Source organism: Oncorhynchus nerka, linkage group LG8 (assembly GCF_034236695.1).
Source record: "Oncorhynchus nerka isolate Pitt River linkage group LG8, Oner_Uvic_2.0, whole genome shotgun sequence".
Taxonomy (NCBI): domain Eukaryota; kingdom Metazoa; phylum Chordata; class Actinopteri; order Salmoniformes; family Salmonidae; genus Oncorhynchus; species Oncorhynchus nerka.
In genome coordinates this window covers 44,190,201-44,214,855 of record NC_088403.1, presented here as the reverse complement: position 1 = coordinate 44,214,855, position 24,655 = coordinate 44,190,201, and the positions used below count along the sequence as shown (strand labels likewise).

General features: G+C 43.7%; 2 protein-coding genes across 6 annotated transcripts; both read left to right on the top strand.

Annotated features, from left to right (window-relative positions):
* The first annotated feature begins 8,209 nt into the window (after positions 1-8,209).
* Positions 8,210-13,483, top strand: si:cabz01007794.1 (mRNA decay activator protein ZFP36L3). The gene is made up of 7 exons (XM_029666520.2): positions 8,210-8,377; positions 9,147-9,850; positions 10,240-10,431; positions 11,319-11,417; positions 11,771-11,915; positions 12,159-12,356; positions 12,596-13,483. Exons 2-7 carry the CDS (start codon positions 9,149-9,151, stop codon positions 12,637-12,639), a joined length of 1,380 nt encoding a protein of 459 aa, XP_029522380.2. The 5' UTR covers positions 8,210-8,377; positions 9,147-9,148; the 3' UTR covers positions 12,640-13,483.
* Positions 13,484-18,004: 4,521 nt separating this feature from the next.
* LOC115133365 (apolipoprotein L6-like) lies at positions 18,005-24,255 on the top strand. Of its 5 annotated transcripts, none has more exons than XM_029666517.2 (10): positions 18,005-18,165; positions 18,848-18,998; positions 19,213-19,294; positions 19,488-19,591; positions 19,685-19,768; positions 20,162-20,223; positions 20,358-20,432; positions 22,268-22,322; positions 22,718-22,906; positions 23,017-24,255. In XM_029666517.2, the coding sequence occupies exons 2-10, from the start codon at positions 18,873-18,875 to the stop codon at positions 23,878-23,880; spliced, it is 1,641 nt and encodes a 546-aa protein (XP_029522377.2). In that variant the 5' UTR covers positions 18,005-18,165; positions 18,848-18,872; the 3' UTR covers positions 23,881-24,255. The 5 variants fall into 5 exon arrangements, with proteins under 5 accessions (XP_029522377.2, XP_029522375.2, XP_029522376.2 ...); XM_029666515.2 differs by having other exon boundaries at positions 18,006-18,165; positions 18,854-18,998; XM_029666516.2 differs by having other exon boundaries at positions 18,006-18,165; positions 18,844-18,998.
* Positions 24,256-24,655: the final 400 nt, after the last annotated feature.

Genomic DNA, 24,655 nt, shown 5'->3' with positions numbered 1-24,655 from the left:
TAGTCCGGGTACCCCTTTGATTACCTGTTCAGGAGTCTTATGGCTTGGGGGTAAAAACTGTTGAGAAGCCTTTTTGTCCTAGACTTGGCACTCCGGTACAGCTTGCTATAAGGTAGTAGAGAGAACAGTCTATGACTGGGGTGGCTGGGGTCTTTGACAATTTTTAGGGCCTTCCTCTGACACCGCCTGGTGTAGAGGTCCTGGAAGGCAGGCAGCTTAGCCCCAGTGATGTCCTGGGCCGTACGCACTACCCTATGTAGTGCCTTGCGGTCAGAGACTGAGCAATTGCCGTACCAGGCAGTGATGCAACCAGTCAGGATGCTCTCGATGTTGCAGCTGTAGAACCTTTTGAGGATCTCAGGACCAATGCCAAATCTTTTTAGTTTCCTGAGGGGAAATAGGCTTTGTCGTCATTGTCCTCTTGGAAGGTGAACCTTCGCCCCAGTCTGAGGTCCTGAGTGCTCTGGAGCAGGTTTTTGTCAATGATCTCCCTGTACTTTTCTCCGTTCATCTTTGCCTCGATCCTGACTAGTCCCCCAGTCCCTGCCGCTGATAAACATCCCCACAGTATGACGCTGCCACCACCATGCTTCACTGTAGGGATTGTGCCAGGTTTCTCTTTGGAGTTCAAAGAGTTCAATCTTGGTTTCATCAGACCAGAGAATCTTGTGCCTTTTACTGAGGAGTGGATTCAGTCTGGCCACTCTACCAGAAAGCCCTGCTTGGTGGAGTGCTGCAGAGATGGTTGTCCTTCTGGAACATTCTCTGATCTCTACAGAGAAACTCTAGAGCTCTGTCAGAGTGACCATCGGGTTTATCAGGTGTTACGTTCCAGAGTTTCTGTGTTTTGGGTTTGTTTGTGTATATGTATGTGTGTATTTCAGGAAATGGCTTCCTGGATTCGAAGCAGCTGATTTAGAGGTCTGATCGGAGGTCTGATCCTGCCCTCTCCTTAGGGGATACAGCTGTCGGCAATTACAAACTCCTTTTGCAGCTGGATCAAAGCAGGTGTTCCTTTGTTAGAGAGAGAGCTTCTTGTCCTGTGTTGGTTGTTGAAAGTATTTTATAGCCGCTACTTCTATCCAAATCTACTAATTATATGCATATTCTAGCTTCTAGGACTGAGTAGTAGGCAGTTTACTCTGGACACATTTTTATCCAAGCTACTCAATACTGCCCGCCTGTCTCAAAGAAGTTAACCCTCAATTTGGCCAAGTGTGAGTTTGGGAAGGCTACTGTGACTTATTTAGGGAACAGGGTGGGACGAGGTCAAGTGCGCCCAGTAACTGGCAAAGTGGAAGCAATTGTTGCTTTTCCTGCTCCCACGACTCGCCGCCCAGCAGATTCCTTGGGATGGTAGGGTACTATCGTACGTTCTGTAATAATTTTTCAATGGTAGTAGCTCCCCTTACATCTCTTCTTAGTCCTAAAGTACCATTTAAGTGGTACCAGGACTGTAACTATGCTTTTGAGTCCGCCAAAGCGCTACTTTGTAGTGCCCCTGTGCTCGCCTCCCCCAACTTTGACAAATGTTTTAAGTTGGAGGTAGACGCTAGTATAGTGGGGGTGGGTGCGGTTCTCTTGCAGGAAGATGAAGAGGGAGTGGATCGGCCCGTCCGTTTCTTCTCCTGTAAGTTCAACTCGTGTCAGTCAAGTTACTCCACCATTGAACAAGAGACGCTGGCTTTATTGCTAGCCTTACAGTTTTTTGAGGTATATGTGGGCTACAGTGCCTTGCCTGTACTGGTCTTCATGGACCATAATCCTTTGGTGTTTTTGAAGCAAATGTACAATCAGAACCAGCGCCTTATGCGGTGGGCTCTGATTGTACAAGGATACAATATACAGATGAACTATGTGAAGGGTTCGGCAAATGTGGTTACCGACGCTCTATCACGGGTTTATTAACTGGGGATGAGTGTTGGTTTTTATTGTTGCAAACTGGGAGTTTGCAGGTTTTGGGGTGGGCGTGTTACGTTCCCGAGTTTCTGTGTTTTGGGTTTGTTTGTGTATATGTATGTATGTGTATTTCAGGAAATGGCTTCCTGGATTCGAAGCAGCTGATTGGTCAGCCCCATCAACGATTGGAGGTCTGATCCCGCCCTCTCCTAAGGGGATAGAGCTTTCGGCAATTACAAACTCCTTCTGCAGCTGGATCAAAGCCAGTGTTCCTTTGTTAGAGAGAAAGAGCTTCTTGGATGTCCTGTGTTGGTTGTTGCGCAGAGACAGAGTTGTTGAAAGTATTTTGTAGCTGCTACTTCTGAGGTATGTGTGTGCCAATAGGACTCAGTATTTTTGATTATTGAAATTGTTCACTTTAAGTTTGTATTATTCTGTTTAATTTGTTCCCAGAGGGGAAGGGGAAGGCACCTTGGGAGTGTTTAAGCAAGAGGCCTGCGGGCATACATATACCCGTAGTATGTACTCTGTTTATGCACACTAGGTAAGACCTGAGCAGACCAGCCCCTGTATTTTGGTTAGCTTGCCAGGTGGCATTAAGAATAAGTAAGTAGTGGGTAGGTAGGTAAGGTAGGAGAGGGGGCTCTTTAACTTTTACTTTCTTTGCTTTGGTTCCATCTGGCCCCTTTTCCCCACATTTACCGTGTTAAGGAAATCAATTCCCTGTAAACGGTAATATTCTCTGCCTCTGTCATCCTTATCCGCACCTACAACCGCATACCTCTTTCACTCCACGGGGAGTTGAGTGTAGCAGGGTGTTGCGTTCCCTCCTCCAAGAGGCGTACATAACACAGGGCACAAGGTGAGACCCAGATGAAGACACAGGAGGCAGATGGTTGGAGTCTTGATTATTATGCCAATGTTTATTGATCCAAAAAGGGGTAGGCAAGAGAAAGGTCGTGGACAGGCAAAAGGTCAAAACCAGTTTAGAGTCCAGGAGGTACAGAGTGGCAGGCAGGCTTGAGGTCAAAACCGTCAATGAGGGCCGGGTCCAGGATGTCTTTAGCAGGGACCCAGCACGTCTCCTCCGGGCCATAACCCTCCCAGTCAACCAGGTACTGGAAACCCCTACCCTGTGGTCGAACCCTCAAGGGGCATCTCACCGTATATTCTGGCTGGTCATCGATGACCCGGGGGGAGGGATGGGCCTAGAAAAACAAGACAAAGGACTGTGAGACACGGTTTAATCCTAGACACATGGAAGGTAGGGTGAATATGGAGGGTACTGGGTAACACAAGACGGACAGCAGTGGAACTAAGGACTCTAGAGATGGGAAAAGGACCAATGAAACAGGGGATCATTTTGCGGGACTCCACCCGAAGGGGCAGGTCCCAAGTGGAAAGCCATGCCCAATGCGGTAGCGGGGAGCTGGGGTCCGACGACGTTCAACTTGACGACGATACCTGGTGTTGGTCTTGAGAATTCCCCCCGAGCTCTTCTCCAGGTACATCGACAGTCGGTAGACAAACATCTGAGCCGAGGGTACGCTGGCCTCCTGCTCTTGTTCCGGGAAGAGTGGAGGTTGATACCCCAAAGAGCACTCAAAAGGAGAGAGTCCCGTGGCCGAACAGGGAAGGGTGCTCCGGGCATACGCCACCCAGACCAGTTGTCGGCTCCAGGTAGTGGGGTTGGTTGAGACCAGGCATCTCAGGGTGGTTTCAAGGTCCTAGTTGGCTTGCTCCGACTGGCCGTTGGATTGGAGATGAAATCCAGGGGACAGGCTGGTCGACGATCCAATGAGGGAGCAGGACACCTTCCAGAACTGTGACGAGAACTGAGGACCCCGGTCGGAGACCATGTCCACCGGGAGTCCATGGATCCGGAAGACGTGCTGCAACATAAGCTGGGCCGTCTCCTTGGCAGAGGGTAATTTGGGGAGAGGGATGAAATGGGCGGCCTTGGAGAATCGAGAGAACAAGCTGTGCACTCGGTGGCGAAGGCAGAGACATCAGGAACCATTGTGGGCCACCAGAAACGTTGTCGGATGAAGACTAGGATACGACGGGAACCTGGATGACAGGTCAGCCTTGAGGAATGAGCCCATTTCAGGAACCGGGATCGGACTGAGTTAGGAACAAATAATCGGTTAGCCTGGCCCCCTTCAGGTTCAGGCTGGGAACATTGTGACTTGCGACCAAAGGTTTCAATACCCCAATCCACTGAAGCAGCAAGGCATGAGGTAGGGAGAATGGTTTCGGAGACAGAGGGTGTGGTAGAGGAACTGTATATGCGGAAGAGGGCCTCCGGGTGCTGTAGCCCCGAATGAAACGGCGGTAGAAATTAGCGACCCCCAGGAAACGTTGCAACTGCACCCTGGACGTAGGCTGAGGCCACTCCACCACCGCTTTCAATTTTTCCTGATCCATTTGGACATTTCCATCAGCGATGACATATCCCAGAAAGGAGATTGTTGAGCGGTGAAACTCACATTTCTCGGCGTTCACACACAATTGGTTCTCCAGGAGACGCTGGAGGACTTGTCTGACATGAAGAACGTGTTCTTGGGCAAACCGGAATAAAAACAGGATGTCGTCCAGGTAAACGAACACAAAATGGTTTAGCATGTCCTGAAGCACATCGTTTACCAGAGCTTTAAAAATAGCCGGGGTGTTTGTGAGTCCAAACGGCATGACCTGATACTCATGAGGAGAAGCTGTATAGTCTCACTATGGTTTCCTGATACCCGTATATGAACGGGCACAGTGCTGTGGGTGACTCTTCCAATAGAACGGCCATCCAGTGCCCTTGCATCCATAGGGACAGAGGTTGAGTGGGAATACCCAATTCAGCAACCATGGTAGCATCCATAAAACTTTCATCAGCCCCAGAGTCAATGAGCACTCGGAGAGACTAAGATTGGTCTCCCCACAGCAAAAGCACAAACAAAGGTGTGCGAGGGATGGGAATGAAGGAATTCTCAGTCTGGCTAACCAGAGTACACAAAATGGTTTAGCATGACCCGAAGCACATCTTTTACCAGAGCTTGAAAAATAGCCGGGGTGTTTGTGAGTCCAAACGGCATGACCTGGTACTCATAATGTCCACTGGCTGTATTAAAGGCTGTCTTCCACTCATCTCCTTCGCGTATCTGAACCAGGTGGTAGGCATTCCGAAGTTCCAGTTTGGAAAAAATGGTGGCTCCCTGGAGAGGTTCGAAGGCCGAGGAGAGGAGTGGTAGGGGATAACGATTCTTGATTGTTATATCATTAAGACCCCGGTAGTCAATGCACGGACTCAGGGTCTTGTCCTTCTTCTCCACAAAGAAAAACCCTGCGCCGGCAGGAGATGCAGATGGACGGATGCCTTCAGTAGCCAGAGATTCCTCAATATACTCTTCCATCGCCTTGGTCTCCGGGCCAGATAGAGAATATAGAGGACCACGAGGTGGTGTGGTGCCTGGGAAGAAATCAATGGCACAATCATAAGGATGGTGCAGAGGAAGAGAAGTAGCCTGTGCCTTACTGAAAACCTTCAGGAGGTCATGGTACTCAGTGGGGACGGCAGAGACACCCGTGGCTTTGCTCACGTCCTGAGGGGAACGTCTCAAGGACGGCTGTGCCGTTTAAGGCAATGAGAATGACAAAACGGACTCCAACCCTGGATGGAGCCTGTGGTCCAGTCAATAAACGTATTGTGTTTCTGGAGCCAAGAAAATCACAGGAACAAGGGGTGAATTTATGAGGAGAAGCTGTATAGTCTCACTATGGTTTCCTGATACCCGTATATGAACGGGCACAGTGCTGTGGGTGACTCTTCCAATAGAACGGCCATCCAGTGCCCTTGCATCCATAGGGACAGAGGTTGAGTGGGAATACCCAATTCAGCAACCATGGTAGCATCCATAAAACTTTCATCAGCCCCAGAATCAATGAGCACTCGGAGAGACTTAGATTGGTCTCCCCACAGCAAAAGCACAAACAAAGGTGTGCGGGTGATGGGAATGAAGGAATTCTCAGTCTGGCTAACCAGAGTACTTGTACCGACCAGAGACAGGGGTTTCCTAATAGGGCAGTTAGCTATATAATGTCCTGCCTAACCACAGTACAGACAACAGTTAGAACTCCACCTTCGTGAGCGTTTCCTAACCGATAACCGAGCTCTTCCCAGTTGTATTGGCTCAGGAGTATCCAACTCACCGGTCGTAGATGATTCACGAGGGGGCTCGGGTGGCTTCGGTTCCTCTCTGAAAAACTGCCTTCGGAAACTTCCGGATTCCTTCGAAGGTGAGCAAGCCCTAGCAAATGAACTAGTGTGCCCGAGGCCAGACCTTTTCTCACTCCAGTGTTCCCATAGACATCCATCAACTCTAATGGTGAGAGCGATGAGGGAGTCGAGGTCCACCGGTAATTCCCGAGCAGCTAGCTCATCTTTAACCACCTCAGATAGTCCGTGAAGAAAGGTATCGAAAAGAGACTCTGGGTTCTAGGCACTCTCGGCGGCCAAGAAAATCAACCACGTAGTCTGCCACACTACGGGAGTTTTGACATAATTCAAGAAGCTTACTGGCCGCCTCTCTTCCGGATACCGGTGAATCAAATACCTTCCTCACCTCTGCCATGAATTCCAAAGAGATGACAACAAAGGGTGGATTGTTGCTCCCAAACAACCGTGGCCCAGGAGAGCGCCCTTCCTGACATTAGTGTAATAATATACGCTATCTTCAATCGGTCCGAAGGGGATGAAGATGGCTGTAGCTCAAAAATGAGAGAGCACTGAGAAAGAAAACCCCAAAAGATACCAGGATCCCCAGAATATCTCTCCGGAGGAGGTAAGCATGGTTCTCGGGGAACCGGGGTAGGCTGTACCAACTCAAAAATAAAAGGAAAAAATGTACCGGGAGATTGGGGTTTCTCAGGGATAGCAGACAGCTTATGAGTTAACTCCTTAATTAGCTCCATGCTAGCCTTAAACCCTTGGTCGTGGCGTTCCATCAGGGAACAAAGCTCTTCCAACAGGTCCCGTAGTAGCTCCTCATGCCTCCCAATAGTGGCTCCCTGCAGGGAGACAGCGTAGCAGAGCTAATCCAAGTCTGCTGGGTCTGTCATGGCCAGTTCGTTCTATCAGGGCACAAGGCGAGACACAGATGCAGACACAGGAGGCAGATGGTTGGAGTCTTAGATGTTTATTGATCCAAAAAGGGGTAGGCAAGAGAATGGCCGTGGACAGGCAAAAGGTCAAAACCAGTTCAGAGTCCAGGAGGTACAGAGTGGCAGGCAGGCTTGAGGTCAAGGCAAGCAGAATGGTCAGGCAGGTGGGTACAGAATCCAGAAACAGGCATGGGTCAAATCCCGGGAGGACTAGCAAAAAGAGAATAGAGAAGGCAGGAGCACGGGGAAAATACGCTGGTTGACTTGGACGTACAAGACGAACTGGCACAAAGAGACAGGAAACTCAGGCATAAATGATCTGGGAAAAACAAGCGACACCTGGAGGGGGTGGAGACAATCACAAGGACAGGGGAAACAGATCAGGGTGTGACAGGGTTCTTGGTCACCTCCCTGACCAAGGCCCTCCTCCCCCGATTGCTCAGTTTGGCTTGGCGGACAGCTCTAGGAAGAGTCTTTGGGGTTCCAAACTTCTTCCATTTAAGAATGATTGAGGTCACTGTGTTCTTGGGGACCTTCAATGCTGCAGAAATGTTTTGGTATCCTTCCCCAGATCTAGTTTTAAATACATTTGCAAAAATTCTAAAATTCTGTTTCCACTTTGACGTTATGGGGTATTGTGTGTAGATTGCTTAGAAAAAAACATCTTATTTAATCAATTTTAGAATAAGACTGTAACGTAACAAAATGTGGAAAAAGTCAAGGGGTCTGAATACTTTCCGAAGGCACTGTATATTTGAAACAAGTAGGATATTTTATAGTTCACAATATTGCACTTTATCTGGATTGTTAATATGTCATTTAGAAGACCCTTTTATCCTAAGCGTGCGTACATTTTATGTATGGGTGGTCCCATACATAAACTTCTGTCATCTTCCGACAAATTAAATGTATTCATTTGGGCCATTGAAACTAAAGCCAGTGCATATTTCTTTCCTTCACAAAAACTGGTGTCTAACCCTTTGGCCACTTGATTACAATCGGGAATAGAAGAAATCGGATCCATAAAAAGGGTGCAGTGACTCGACACAATCTATTGTCTGAGTATCAGGCGTATGACCAGCAATTGTTTCCACTCAGTACACCCTCCCAGAAAGGCAGCACCTGAGGAGAGAAGCAGGTTTCTCCATCCTTTGCCCCTCCTCCCCTCGCAAATGCTGTGTAAATAGCGGGTGATTGAGAGAATCTTCCCCTCGGCCACACCTCTGTTTTAACAGTATAGCTGTATTTACAGTAGCCGTGAGCACAACTTGTTCAAGGTGTGGTGCGACGCTTTTTACCTCACAGAATCGCGCAAGTCTCCAAGTCACAGGTAAAGTTTTCATCACTTTTATCTAATCATGTGGATGTTTTAAAACAACAACTCATTCTTTGTTTTAAAATCAAAATCTATTACGTTTCTTGATTTATTTGGCCCTGGTTAATTTTAGAAATACTATCAGATTATAATTTATGAACCTTTTCTCCCTGGAATAGCCTATGGATGTTTTTCGTTGTTTTTGTCACGTTATTTAATTTAATTAGTGGATCTAGGCTACTAATTAATCATGTAAAAACAATAACAGTCTAGTCTTAATTCAACAAGCTTACCCATTCACTAAGCAGTGTTTTGTTGTTGTCGAATTCACCACCCATGATATTAACAATTAATTACCAATTACCACAATAATGGCAGGCCTATGTTTATTCACTGGCATTTTCTTTTCCTTTTATTGAAGCATTGTTTTAACAGTTAAGTTGACTGAGAACACATTCTCATTTACGGGCGAGATAGGACGCTTTGCCACTGGGGTTAACACCCCTACTCTTACGATTAGTACCATGGGATCTTTATTGACCAATGTATGTTAATGTGTTTATTCAAACTGGTATATCTAATTTTATATTCCCATGAATACATCTCAAAGCTTTTGAAATAGGTTTAGTATCATAATCAACATGATGGTGCAATGCATCTGACTGGTGATTATTACACTTGTAAATGTTTCATTGTAGCTGTCCTTTTTATTCATTATTGTTATTGTTAATATTATCATTATTATTACATATCCTAATCGCCTGGATCTCTGTTACTGTATCAGGAATGGACAATAGCGGCAGACTAATGATCGCAGCCATCATGGTAATGGCGTGCATGGCGATGGGAGCCGAGGCACAGAACTCTTCAATGACTCTGAACGCTACTATGGCACCCAACGCCACAATGGCACCCAACGCCACAATGGCACCCACCACTACAATGGCACCCAATGCTACAATGGCACCCAATGCCACAATGGCACCCACTACTACAATGGCACCCAACGCTACAATGGCACCCGACACCACAATGGCACCCAATGCCACAATGGCACCCACTACTACAATGGCACCCAACGCTACAATGGCACCCACCACTACAAGGGCACCCAACGCCACAATGGCACCCAACGCCACAATGGCACCCACTACTACAAGGGCACCCAACGCCACAATGGCACCCACCACTACAAGGGCACCCAACGCTACAATGGCACCCAATGCCACAATGGCACCCAATGCCACAATGGTACCCAATGCCACAATGGCACCCACCATCACAATGGCACCCACCACTACAATGGCACCCAACGCCACAATGGCACCCACTACTACAAGGGCACCCAACGCCACAATGGCACCCACCACTACAAGGGCACCCAACGCCACAATGGCACCCACCACCACAATGGCACCCAAACCGACAATTACACCCAACACGGCAATAGCCCCCACTGTTGTCACCACCACCGTCCCAGCTCTCACGGTGAGTTACCTAGGCTACATGTCTCACAGTTTCACACTACAAAAGAAAAACATTTTCTCTCACTCTTTCTGTTTTTCCTTTCTCAACTATCACTATTTCCCTCTCTAATCTTATCTCTTTCTTTCCTCAACAATAAAACTCACAGACTGACATGGAAACAGGAAGTAGATCAAGCAATAGTGCAGTTGAAACTCCCAATCAGGCACTCTATCTCACATAGAAAACAATGAGGCAAACGGAGTAAAACAAGCTTTATTCTTGATATTCGTCAAGAATCAATATCATTGATTTAAAAGTAAAAAAATGTGTCTACCAATTGCATATTGACCCTTTAAGCTAAAATGAATGACAAACACAACAGCAACTAATGAGGGACTCTTCATACACAGCAAAACATCTCAAGGGCGGATTGTGGAAAGACTCAGTTCTGTGCTGCTGAGCCATCAGACTGTGACCCGGCCATGGCTGGTTCATGTTTCTTCGTCTCCACGCGGCAGTACTCGGGACAGAACTTCTCCCTCCAGCTACGAGGAGAGTCCAGAGGCTACATCGCTGTAGGCTTGTCCAAAAACACCACCCTGGTATGGAAAACTGCCTTCAAATTAGTATACATTTTACAATACCCAGGAAAAGTGAGTTGGGATTTGTGATTGGAGGAAAGTCATTTTAACCTCTAAAAGTCTACTAAGCTAACATATGACATTGTTTTAAGATGGTCATACTATGTCTAATTTAGTTATTTCATTTGAAAAGTTATGACCCCTGTAGGCAAATTTTTAAAATGCAAAAAAGTCCAAATATAAATCATATGGTTTCTATCTTGTTTTTTGGACACGCTTAACCACTTTTTTTTTGTTGGCACAAAACTACCTCCATGCTTCCATTCGTTTCTTTTTTACAGGTACCAGTTACCTTCAGACGAGACCCATGACACTTGTAGAACAAAACGGAGAATACCATTGTGTTCGTGAGAATCTTCCCTTTCCATAGTGGGGTTATATTAGTTTGTAGCCCAAACGGTTCGGACGCTATAGACATAAATTGGCACACCGTAGAGCGAAACTGAGAACACCATTGTGTTCATGAGAGTCTCATCTTTCCATAGAATGGCCATATTAGTTTGCACGCTACAGGTGTTTTGGTGAATAGACCGATTTTTGGGGTGTCTCATGGTCTGACAACGTTGTACTGTGGCTCGACCACCTTCCACCGCAGATGTGGAAGGCCCGACATAGGCGGATACGATGGATAGAGAAGCAGCCCATGCAAAAACGGACAGATTTTGATGCAGATTTTTTTATTATGTCACTTAGATTGACACATAGGTCAATAGACTCTTAATTAACTTCAGGAAATTCTGGATTTGATACATTTGGGGTCTTGAGATTGATATTTAATTAATGACTTAAAAAAAAATATATGATTTATTTATAGTTATTTGAATTCATCCTCTCGCTCTTCTCTGTAGGGCGTTAATGACACTACCTACGTGTGTGCCAACAACAACGGCACAATGAAGTTCTTCACCACTCTCCTCCTAAATAAAGTTCTGACTGTCACTGGCACGGTGAGTTGAACCAATCAGAAACAATTGTTTCACTTCTGCCTTCCTGGAACGCCTTTCAGGAGCGAGGTTTGATTTCAGGCAAATTCCAGCAGTTAACTGATATTCACCCAATGAAGTTGTGAGTTGAACAAGATCTAGAGCCAAGAGTAAGAGTAATTCATGAACTTGAATTAAAACATTTTCTGAGTGGTCATTTAAGTTCAATTTGATCCCAATGCTGCATATACATACACTTGGGTGCCATTTGGGACAAGACCATGGAGAACAACAATGTACCTGACCAATTCTAGGCCTACTGACATTTGGCTAATGTCCATTTTGACTAATAACGTTGGGACTCTTGTGTTGTGTAGCTGGCTGTGGACTCTGTGAAGGGCTCAGTCAACGGTCAGATCATCCAGTGCACCTTCTTTGCTACTCTCCCCGAAGCTACCAGGAGCACCAGGAGCACTGACACCAGCTTCGTCCTCTCCATTTCCAACGGGACCGTAATTAACGGTGAGGCACTCATCCAAACACGCTCCAGGGTGAAACTTCCTACAGACCTAGGATCAGCTTCCTCTTCCCCAATCCCAACCTTAACGATTAGTGGGGGAAATGCTCAACTGACCCAAGATCAGCGTATACAGGCAACTTCACCCTATACCTTCAAACACCCTGTGGACATTGTATCCCCTCTTTCTGGGCCATCTCTAACTCTCCCTGTCTCTCTCTCTTGCTCATCTTTTTCTCCTCCCCCAGGAACCCTGGGTACTCCTAAGGTTGTCCTGGTCAACAATGCAGCCGTGGACCTGGCCAACCCCAACAGTACTGTGATCAACTCTTTGAACGCCGCCCCCACTAATTCTACTTCCACCATTACTGCTACTTCCAACATTGCTGCTACTTCCAACACTGCCTCGAGCCATGCCTTGGGCCTGCAGCACACCCTGTCTCAAGGTACCAACCCCATTGCAGCACTTGCGTCATTTCTAAACAATTAATATCGTTTATCAATAAATTATTTATATTAATTGATAAGCATTTATAAACATGTATGACTTTTTATAACTGTATATTCATGGAAGTTATTATAAAGTGTTACCGTAGTACCTTATCTCATATAATCCCATATAATCTTCAGTAGACAACCAATCTTCCTCTCTCTCTCTCTCTCTCTCTCTCTTCCTCCTTCACAGCTCTGCTGATCCTGCTTGGTGTGCTAGGTATGATGATGCTGTAATGAGGATCTGAAGGTGACACACCATGAACTCAGAAATCCTGCATCTTTACTGCCACTGACACTGGCAAAGGCTGCATCCTCAAATGACACCCTATTCCCTACATAGTGCACTACTGTCACTGGGTTGGGAATACCGTAGGGTGCCTTTTCAGACGCTCTGGTTCTGGGTTAAAAGACCATGTCAGATCTGAAGTTATATGCTTATAAATGCATGTCATTCAACATACATAGTGAAACACTTTCTAGTTGGGGGGGTAGTAAGACGATAGCGTACAGAATGGATCCGGTGATACAAGGCCCAATGCTAACATTTTCACCATTTCAACCTCATATTCATTATCTCCAGCACCACCATCAACACCAAACATCAACACCTGTCTTCTTCTATTCTGTTGACCACGAAACGTAGCATATATTGATGTCTCAGGAGGTTGGTGGCACCTTAATTGGGGAAGACAGGCTCATGGTAACGGCTGGTGGTGTCAAATACATGGCTTCCAGGTGTTTGATGTTGGTTCAGGTGGTGTTTCAGATGATGAATATGTGGTTGGAATTTCCCTATATACACCCCCCTCCCCCATCTCATCCCCTTTAGACTCTTTGTTTTATTTTGTCTTTGCTGGTGTGGTTTTATGTTGGTGTAAGTGTGAGTGTGTGTTTAAATGTTTGTCTTGAGTGTTGGCACACATTCTCATAGATGACACCACAAATTGGCAGAAATGTGTGTGTGTGTGTGTTTGTGTGCGTGCGAGCGAGCGAGCTTGTGTGTCTGTCCAATAATGAAGCCACTGGATGGTGAACTGTTCTTCCTGATTACCCTTTTAAATGAAACATGTTTTAATGTGCAATTATGGAAATATTTGTATACATTTTTTTCTCTCCAAAAAAACGTTTTTTACAATGCATGTTTTACCTTTCATGGGTATATTTGCTTAATCAGTTGACACTCAAACTGACAACTTTTAATGCACTGTACACTCAAAAGCTGACACAGAATCACTCAGGGTTAGTTCGGATTGCGTACTGTTGTATGAGTCATGTCTTTTGTAGGGTGTCTCATCAGACAGTTGGTAAAGGTGGCCATGTTTGGAACCAAAAGCGTAACCTTTAGAAAGCATAAACGACGAGCTTACAACAAAATATATAAATACACATAGACTGTAGCACTTTCAACACAATATATGAAAAGTGCTTTACAAATAATGTCGTTTATAGTATCATGAATGAATAAAGAGCTGCCTACAAGTAAGTGCCAAAATAAAGGAAACACCAAACATAAAGTGTCTTAATAGGTCGTTAGGTCCCCACAAGCCAGAACAGCTTCAATTAAACTTTGCATAGACTCAACACATTTCTGGGGCTCTTATTGGAGGGATGCGACACCCATTCTTCCATGAGAAATTCCATCATTTGGTGTTTTGTTGATGTTAGTGGAAATCGCTGCTCCAGATGATCCTATAAGTGTTCAATTGAGTTGAGATCTCGTGACTGAAATGGCCATGGCATATGGTTTACATCGTTTTCATGCTCATCAAACCATTCAGTGACCACTCGTGCCCTGTTGATGGGACCTTGTCACTCCATGGGGGCATAGCCATGTTTGCCAAAGTAATGGCCTGCCCAGCATTTTTATACATGACCCTAAGCATGATGGGACGTTAACTGCTTAATCAACTCAGGAACGACACCTGTGTGGAAGCACCTGCTTTCCATACACTTTGTATTCCTCATTTACTCAAGCATTTCCATTATTTCGGCTGTTAAATATACATCTCTATTCATGAAAAAAAATACCCCAAAAAAGGTCATTTTTACACCTTTTCACTTCCTTGGCTCAACATTGGAGGCAACCAAAACCCAACACTGTTTTATGTCAGGTACTTGACTTAACGTTTTCCTTTCAGCTCCTAGTAGAGCAAGGGCCTCAAACATGAGATAAAGAGCATGTGTAAAACATCCTGAGAAATCATATTTTCAGAACACAAAAACATGTATTACAGTTTTAACATTAGCATTGAGAAGTATACTCTGGTATTTGAATGGTATATTATTGGTATAGTTTATGATGTTTGTTTTGTGTTACGTGTACATTTCAACAAATTAAAGCAATTCTTCAAAAAATACTATTTGAAAGGAGAAAATATACACATACATTTGGATTAACAGCCCAGACTACTGTAATAGAAAACACCCTACTAATGGCTCACTATACAGAGAATATGAAGCTGGTTCAATGTTTAACTTGGCTGTAGAGCGCTCCTTTGGTAGCACACCAGGTATCAGGTTGGTAGAAGAGGTTTGAGTAGATCAACAGTATCAACAGGCCTGGAAAAACTAACACACAATTAAAAAAAAAAATGTAGTGATTTTTCAACATGACTGTTCTACACTGCCACCTACTGGTTGACTCAAGTAATACTCAACGGGCTCAACGGCATTAGAGCAGTGGTTCCCAAATTTCTTATAGTCCAAACAAATGTTATTTTTTTCATCCTTGTAAGCCTGCCACACACACACTATACGATACATTTATTAAACATAAGAATGAGTGTGAGTTTGTCACAACCTGGCTCGTGGGAAGTGTTATAATAATCAATAATTTTGCTATTTATTTAACCATCTTACTTATAAAACCTTATTTGTTCATCGAAAATTGTGAATAACTCACCACAGGTTAATGAGAAGGGTGTGCTTGAAAGGACTCTGCAATGTTGGGTTGTATTGGAGAGTCTCAGTCTTAAATCATTTTCAACACACAGTCTGTGCCTGTATTTAGTTTTCATGCTAATGAGGGCCGAGAATCCACTCTCACATAGGTAAGTGGTTGCAGAGGGCATCAGTGTCTTAACAGCACAATTTGACAAGGCCGAGTACCCTGAGCGCAGCCCAATCCAGAAATCTGTCAGTGGCTTCTGATTAAATTACATTTTCACAGAACCGCTTGTTGCAATTTCGATGAGGCTCTCTTGTTCAGATATTGGTAAGTGGACTGGAGGCAGGGCATGAAAGGGATGATGAATCCAGTTGTGTGTGTGAAAGTACCTGCGTAATTGCGCACCCAACTCACTCAGGTGCTTCGCTACATCACATTTGACATTGTCCGTAAGCTTGAGTTCATTTGCACACAAAAACTCATACAATGATGCAAAGATCTATGTTGTTGTCCTTGCTAATGCAGACAGAGAAGAGTTCCAACTTCTTAATCATAGCCTCAATTTTTTCCCGCACATTGAATATAGCTGAGGAGAGTCCCTATAATCCTAGATTCAGATCATTTAGGCGAGAAAAAACGTCACCCAGATAGGCCAGTCGTGTGAGAAACTCATCATCATGCAAGCGGTCAGACAAGTGAAAATTATGGTCAGTAAAGAAAACTTTAAGCTTGTCTCTCAATTTAAAAACAACTTGTCAATACTTTGCCCCTTGATAACCAGCAGACTTCTGTTGTAAAAGCGTTACATGGTCGCTGAGCCATATCATTGCATAGTGCAGAAAACACACAAGAGTTCAGGGGCCTTGCTTTAACAAAGTTAATCGTTTTCACTGTAGTGTCCAAAATGTCTTTCAAGCTGTCAGGCATTCCCTTGGCAGCAAGAGCCTCTCGGTGGATGCTGCAGTGTACCCAAGTGGCGTCGGGAGCAACTGCTTGCACGCACGTTGCCACTCCACTATGTCTCCCTGTCATGGCTTTTGCGCCATCAGCACAGATACCAACATGAGCAGCTGCTACGTTTGGCTACATACGGACTGTTAGTGGAATTCCCGCAAGAGAGCAACAATTGGTGTCAGCATAGTCAAAACATTTACATTTCAAATACGGTTTTCTGAAGCTTACCATCATCCTCAACGGACCCCAGGAAATAGAACACTTTTTGAAAGCCAATGACTGGACCTCAGGGTCAAGTTTTTAAGAACAGGTAGAGATTATTTTTATATGAGGATCATAGGCAATTTAATTGATCACCTCCACCTGAAATAAATCATCTAAGTATTAAATAATGGAAGTTTACACAGGACGGTTTACACCTGAGGAGGATGAATCCACTGTACCAATTTTGGTGATACCACTTACTGGTGTTTTGTTGATCAATTCCATTGTTGTTCCATTGTACAAGGCGATTTAAAAAAAACTGTGTCTCATTTTCATACAACACAATCATTGACTCATTGGCAAGAAAAAGGTTTAATTCAAAGGCGAGATTCATTATATATTAGGATTATCTTTTTTTAAACAATTTTAACGCCTAAACTCCATTCCAACAAAACCATTTTAAGGCCTAAACTCCATTCCAACAAAACAGGCTGACAGAAAAGTAGTTGAGTGTCATCCACATCGGACCCAAGGTCTGTCTTGAAAAATGTATTTGTTGTCAATGTGTTAATTCATTGCAGTGGCTTCAGTTGCATGTTACTTCAAGAATAAACTAGTAGTAACTGCTCTAACACACTGCTCTCTGCACTTAACCTGGTTGAATAGAGCGTTAACCAATAAACAACCAATAAAGAACCTGAGAGTGTTTGTCGGAGACTGTAGAGTAGACAACAGTACCTCCACATGGCAGTGTAGTTTTTTTAGGCAGAAAAGGGTCATGTGAGACCAGCCGGACCTAAAGGCGAGATAGGGGAGACTGGAGGGAAGCAGCAGTCCATCTGAGAAACATTATTGGAATAAAAATGATCATGTTATTTCAGTTTACCAAGGTTGAAGAAACATGAGTCTAGTGTCATGTTCTTTCACATACAAGACTCCAGTTTGATCAGCCATTCGCTCTCTTAGAACCATGAGCTCAAAGCTAGGTTGATAATGAAATATCAAATATTGTTATAGTATGTGAAATTGAATTTTTCCTCACAAAATCACTCAGAGTTAGAGTTGGATAGCCTACCTTTGAATTCCTATTAATCTTTAACCAAAGACAATTCCCAAAGCAATACTACTCTACCACATCTGCCAGCTGGTAAGCAGAGCTAAGCAGCTCGCAAACTGTTTTAATGAAACACAAGATGAAAAAAAAATAGCAAACTGATGCATGTACAGTATGTTAAACCGTTTTCTCATATCTGTTGACTTTTTAATATGAATTTGTCATTTATTTTTAGCGGTGTGCCAAAAAGGAAAACACATAATTATTTCACCCTGTTCAACTGATAATACGCATGTGTTTCAGGTACAGAGGACAATAAAAAGCATGACAAAATAAACAAGTTGACGACAGTATACAGCTCTTGTTTCAACACTTGAACTTGTGAATGCTTTCACTTCAGCCTAAAGGCATTTATGAGTTCTTGTAAATCACATGATCTGAATGCTTTAGTCTAGCCCAAACTTCGCTGTAGTCCCTCCCAGCTGACACAATGGTTGATAGTTGATCCAGGATTGCTGAACATGCAATGCGGATATGGGTGTGGGTGGGTTAGTTTGATCATGCCATGGAAGCAGAGGAGCCCTGCGCATAAGACTGGAACTCCTACTCAAATCAGAGTTTAGGTAAACCAACAGCACAACCAGCAGACAGACAAGCAAAGGTAAGCCTGTGTAAATAACATATACACCTTACTGGTATGTTTTGTATTACCGCAAACGCAAATGTGTTTATACACTGAGTGTACAAAATATTAGGAACACCTGAACTTTCCATGACAGACTGGTGTATCCAGGTGAAAGATATGATCCCTTACTGAAGTCACTTCTTAAAATCACTTCAGTCAGCGTAGATGAAGGAGAGGAGACAGGTTAAAGAAGGATTTTTAAGCCTTGAGACAATTGAGACATGGATTGTGTATGTGTGCCTTTCAGGGGGTGAATGGGAAAGATCAAAGATTTACAGTAAGTGCCTTTGAACGGGGTATGGTAGTAGGTGCCAGGTGCATCGGTTTGAGTGTGTCAAGAACTGCAACGCTGCCGGGTTTTTTTTTCACGCTCAACAGCTTCCCCTGTGTATCAAGAATGGTCCACCACCCAAAAGACATCCAGCCATCTTGGCACAACTGTGGGAACCGTTGGAGACAACATAGGCCAGTATCCGTGTGAATCACTTTCAACACCTTGAGGAGTCCATGCCCAGACGAACTCAGGCTGTTCTGAGGGCAAAAGGGGGTGCAACTCAATATTAAGAAGGTGTTCCTAAAGTTTTGTACACTTAGTGTATATTGCAATTTATTTGATTGATTTTCAAATAATATTGCATTGCTAATTGACATGAGTGAGACACAGATTCCAGTGGAATCTAAAGATGGGGAAAACACAGAGTGTCCTTGAGAAGAAAGGATACACTACCCAGAAGGAGGTAGAGAACGGTGTCATAGCTACTGACAAACATGGGGACCAGTTTGTCATTAAAGAGATCAAACTGAATGAGGTATGTGAGAACTATTTGTTATTTCTGAATTGATTATATCTTAAGAGTTTTTTGGAATGATCACAGAGGGATAGGATACATAATTGGTTTTCAATTATAGGCAACTCTGCAGGTGCAACAATAATGATTGATAATGACATGTGTTCATAAAGATAAAATACATCATTCACATGCATATATCTTTCAATAAGTCACATATCATTTGTTTTGACAGACATCTGTCCTGAACTCCAGTGTTGAAAGCCTCAGACAGATTAGTCACCCCCACATTGTAAGCTACAACAACTCATTTCTAGGTAACTACATCATTATCGTTGTCGTTACATTTGTATTTAAATGCATTTTATTTGTTTCAGAGACAATGTATTGGAATTACAAGGTAATACAGTATCAGCAACTTCAACAAGTGAACTACTACAGTATTAATATGTTTCACGATTAGAATTCTCAGGTAGAATTCACACACAAACTACTAATACATTTTCACAGAGGATAACTGCTACTATATAGTGACAGACCATTGTGCAAAGGGAAATCTGTCACAGAAGATACAAGAGCAGATGACAAACCCTACAGAAGAGTACTCTGAGAAGGTAGCTGAAGTAATAACTAGAAGATTCCACTCCACAACTGTTTATTTTTTTAAATTTTAGGCTAAATATATAATCACTTTGATACCTTCACAGATTATGGACTGGTTTGTCAAGATCTGCATGGCCCTGAAGCATGTACATGACCAGGGCCTTCTTCACAGAGAACTGAGACCCCAGGTACCGCTAATAGAACATCATGCAAAGGCTATTAGTTTAAAGAGAGCCTGGATATTTTTTTTTTTAAAGAAAAAGGAGGGTTGAAAAAATGTCAGGTTTTATGTAAAGCCTAGTTATTATTATTTTATTTTATTCAAATGTAACCTTCATTTAAATAGGCAAGTCAGTTTTGTATTAACAATGACTGCCTACACATGTAAAGCCTTCTTAAACAATTAACCGCACGTTATGATTTGGGTGGGATTGTTGACATGGAATTCACAGCGATACAAATAGAGGTGATTGCAAAAACGTATGATATGATTCATGTCAGTGCCTAAATGAAATAATGGAATGTCATAAACTGTTGCTTAATGCCTCAACTGTACAATGATATTTTATGATCCATACTAGAGCGTACTCCTCACAGAATTTGAAACACTTCGTTTGGGAGCGTTTGGAAGTGTCAATGAAAAGTATGTTACTTGGCTCATGATGAATTTACGCAACACATATTAATAGTTAAATACATTAATAGTTGAGCATTTTTTATTACATCAATGAGTATTTTAGTATTTTTTTGTGTTCATGTTCCAATTTCTTTTATCAGGACGACCAACGAGGATGGAATGGTGGGTTATTTAGGCCCAGAGATTCTAACTGGTGGAATGTATGACACCAAAAGGTAGAAAATATTTAACATGCATATTTAAATATATATTCCTGCATTTTTTTTTTAAAGATATTGATTAAATCGTTAGTAATTACCCAAAATGTTGAAGGTATAGTGAGGTGAGAATGAAATCACTCAGAATCATAAAACACGGGACGAGATGTTAAAAACTGTCCATTGTGCCAATAGATGGAATGCACTCGCATGAGATTTGCCGTGATGTTGACAGAGTGGCATGGGAGGTTTATTTCTTAGACTGGGGTAAGATGTCAATTTTGGGACACATCCTCAGTAGTGTGCCTTCGAATCAGTGGGTGTTTCGGCCTTTAATCACTAAACACCCTCATCAAAGGTGGCCAGCTAAAGGGTGATCAAGCCTTAGCTTGTGTCCCATGCCCAATTAAGATGTCCCACGGGACTATGCAAGGCAGGGGCGTCCTCTTCCCTGAGCCAGCCATACAGCTGACCACATACCTCATATGCCCTCCTCAAGTTGGAGGGATCTGAATTGGGTTCTCAGGTGGGGATGGGGGGTCATGAAGTTATAGCCCAGCAAGGGTCCTTCCGTTTGATCCAGATCCACTGGCTGCCTCTTTCAGCTGCTTGAGAAACTGCTCTGCCGGTCTGCCGCAGAGCCTGTCCATGGATTCCAAGTTCTTTCAGCAACCTGATGATGGAAGAAGCCACGAATCCTCTGCATCCCACTTCAACTGGCCAGACTTTTGCATTCCAGCCACACTGAGTTGCGTCTGCTGCCAACTCTGTGTAACGCAGTTTCTTACGATCGTAGGCCTCTTCAACAGAGTTTTCCCACGGGACTGTGAGCTCTATGATGTACACAGCCTTTCGTGGAGGGGACCAGAGTACCATGTCTGGCCTAAGGTTGGTAGAAGCAATCTCAGGTGGAAAAATTAGTTGCTGGCCAATATCGACAAGCATCTTCCAGTCCCGGGCCATGGCTAGGTGTCCAGTTTCTGGCTTTGTAGGAGGATACTTGGGCCTTTTCTGTCCCTCCCGGATGAATGTTGTTGTTTTGACGGGATTGCTTGTTTTTGGAGGTAATGAATTGGTTGCACTCCTCTTGGTCTCAAGTGCTGCAGCCAGGCTCTTGAGGACCTGATTGTGCCTCCAGGTGTAGCGGCCTTGTGAGAGGCTGGTCTTGCAACCTGTCATTATATGCCTGAGAGTCGCTGGAGCTGGGCAGAGGGGGCAGGTCGAGTCCTCGCCATACCATTGATGTAGATTTTTTGGTGATGGAAGCACATCATAAACAGCTCTTATGATGAAGCTGATGTTGCTTGCATCCATTTGCCAAAGCTCACTCCAGTTGATCTTTCTCCTCTCCAGGCCTTCCCACCACGTCCATTGCCCTTGTTTAGCAAGAGAGACAGCCTTTGCACTTCTTGCAGTCTCCTCCTGTCTGCGCACCTCCTCGACCACCAGCTTCCTGCGTTCAGATGTTCAGATAAAGCTAACAAAACATTTGAGGGTGGATAATCAATCATTTACTGTAACTTGAACCTTCTGTCACAAGGCCTATGATATGGTATCATAAAATATGTCAAAGTGATGTCACAAGCCATACTGTATGTTAGGTAAGCCAAGCCAATAAGATGACCAAGACAATAATGAAAATGTAAAATAAGTTTTCAGAGATCAACTGTCATGGCGCGCGCGCGCACACACACACACACACAGACACACACCCCACACTGGATATGTTTATGACATATCTATGAAGGCTTTATTATGGGGTTATAAATGTGAAACTATACGTGTGAGGGTTATGCAGTGTAAAATAATGAGAATAACATGAGAATGTATTTATTTATTTTCCATCTTAACAGTGATATTTGGTCCTTGGGATGCGTGCTGTATGAGTTGTGTATGCTTCAGTGTGCAGTAAGTAATCCTGCATTCAAATGCACATTTTAATTTCACATTTTCCAGTTGAGGTTGAGTGTAGTCAAATGGTTTTAAAGTAGGAATAATTCTTCAACTAATGAGATAATAGTATCTACCCAGCTAGCTAAAGATAGCTAACATTGACAAAGTCAAACTAACTACCTGTATTTTCTAAAAATTATTAAGATTGTAAGATTGCTCTGTATAATCACTTTTCAGCTGAAAAGTTAAAATATCATATACCAAAACTTGTAAACTCAGGTTGCAAAATTCTGACTTGAAGGGTCAATCAACATCCAATTATTCCGACACATATTGAATGCATTCTATTTTGCCTGTCCACCACCTAGCTAAAGGATATTGGGTGATCATAGACAGTTCTTTCTTCACAGTTCACTGCAGAGAACACAATCAAGCTCATCCGCCAAATATTGGGAGGTTCTTACCCATCTCTCCCAGAGAGCTTCTCATCTGAGCTCCGCGACCTCCTGTGTGACATCTTCCAACAAGACCCGACCATTAGGCCTTCAGTTGGTGACATCATGGCGAAACCCTTCATTATCAGTTTCATCACAAAAAAGGTTTGCTATACAATTTCAATCAATCAATTGTTCAATATGTATGTTTATCTATCCAACCATCTACATTTCCATTCATTCATTCGTCTAAATGTATTCATGCATTTCTATAGAGTGAGAAAACTGTGGAGGAACTCCAGACCAGCTTGGACAAGCTGAGAACTCTGGCAGACGGCTTGGAGAGTATGCACAAAGGCACCACCATAGGCCGTCTGACGGGAGGTGTTATTGGAGCAGCTGGAGGAATCACCTCTATAGTGGGGCTTATCCTGGCTCCCTTTACTCTGGGCGCCTCCCTGATCGTCACTGGGGTTGGTATTGGGGTGGCTGTCGCTGGTGGAGCCACAGCCGGAGTATCCAACATCACCAACATGGTCAATCAGTCCACCGACCGCCTAGCCATCAAGAACATCATCAAGGAGTTCCAGGAGAAGATGAACTCTGTGGTGACATCTCTGCAAGACATCGCTGAGGGTTTGGAGACACTCATGCAAAGTAGCTCTTCTAAGATAAAAAGTGCCGGTTTCAATGTAGAGGCCGCTGCTAGTGCTGGGGTGAGGGCTGGGAAAGGCCTTGCGGGCACCATAGAGCTCTTCCGATATCTCCGGGTAGCCAATATTGGCAAGGTGGCAGCCCAAACTGCCAGGGCAGTGCGTGTGGCAGAGGTGGCGACAGGAATATTTTCAGCTTTTTTTGTAGCGGTTGATATCTTCTTCATCGCCATGGACGCCAGAGAGATCCACAACATCCGACAGGCGAAGGAAAATGATACCAGTAAGTTAAAAGTGATGGACACAGACTCCTTCACTGAGCTGAAGCCTGGATGTGAAGAACCAAAGGCTGAGGTCAAGTCAGAGACCATGAAGTTCATCCAGACGATCAGACAGACAGCTGAACGGCTACAGGAGAGCCTGGACGAACTGAGGGATGTCATCTCGTTCATTCCTAAGATAGAGGACTGTTACTTAGACGACTGATCTACTCAGTGATTATATTAGATGCATAAAGAACAGATCCAATCATACTTTAATATTGAACTTGTCTGTAATAGACCGGTATGGGCAGATGTCCGTTTTGATCGCCAGAAACGCACTTTCATCCTTAAGACATGGCTTGTACAACTCAGTTATGACAACTAAATGTTACGGAATCAAAATCTATATCACAGACGCCTCTACTTCTGAAAATATTAATTTTACATCGCAACTATCTGTGTATTATATTCATGAAACAAATTGTATCAAAGTAGTAAGCAACTGCAAAATGATCCGTTTCAATCTGTTAATGGATGAAAGCGCATGATGATTGTATGGAATTGTGTTAATAAAACATTTACTGAAATGTTTCTGAAATATTGTGCATGAACGTTTCTTCATGGTAAAATAATAAAGATCAGTTAATTTTTTAAAAAGTGTACAATGCACCAAATCTGTCTTTTGGCCTGATGGTAGCATTTTCCAGGCCCAAATACACACTGGTAAACCCTGTTGAAGTACAAACAGATATATTTCAAAAAAGTTCATATTTAGCAGCCTGTTAGTATCCGGTACTTGTTTGTGTTGCACCTGTATCCTGGAAAATGGACGTGTCTGCGAATGGCAATCTGTTAACACACACAAGGACAGACTTGACCTCAGGTGAACCCAAAGAATCACATTAACCGTGTACCCATTCTCCATGTGGTCCTGTGTGGCTCAGTCAGTAAGACTTCAGAGTCGTGAGTTCAATTCCCATTGGAGTCACAAATTGTTC

Coding starts and splice junctions, on each gene's coding strand:
- LOC115133365 (XM_029666517.2), top strand. CDS start 18,873: ATGGGGAAAACACAGAGTGTCCTTGAGAAGAAAGGATACACTACCCAG. Junction 19,769..20,161: donor ACAGAGAACTGAGACCCCAG/GTACCGCTAATA, acceptor GATCCATACTAG/AGCGTACTCCTCACAGAATT. Junction 20,433..22,267: donor GGAATGTATGACACCAAAAG/GTAGAAAATATT, acceptor CCATCTTAACAG/TGATATTTGGTCCTTGGGAT.
- si:cabz01007794.1 (XM_029666520.2), top strand. CDS start 9,149: ATGGACAATAGCGGCAGACTAATGATCGCAGCCATCATGGTAATGGCG. Junction 9,851..10,239: donor CCACCGTCCCAGCTCTCACG/GTGAGTTACCTA, acceptor CTTCATACACAG/CAAAACATCTCAAGGGCGGA. Junction 10,432..11,318: donor TGTCCAAAAACACCACCCTG/GTATGGAAAACT, acceptor TCTTCTCTGTAG/GGCGTTAATGACACTACCTA.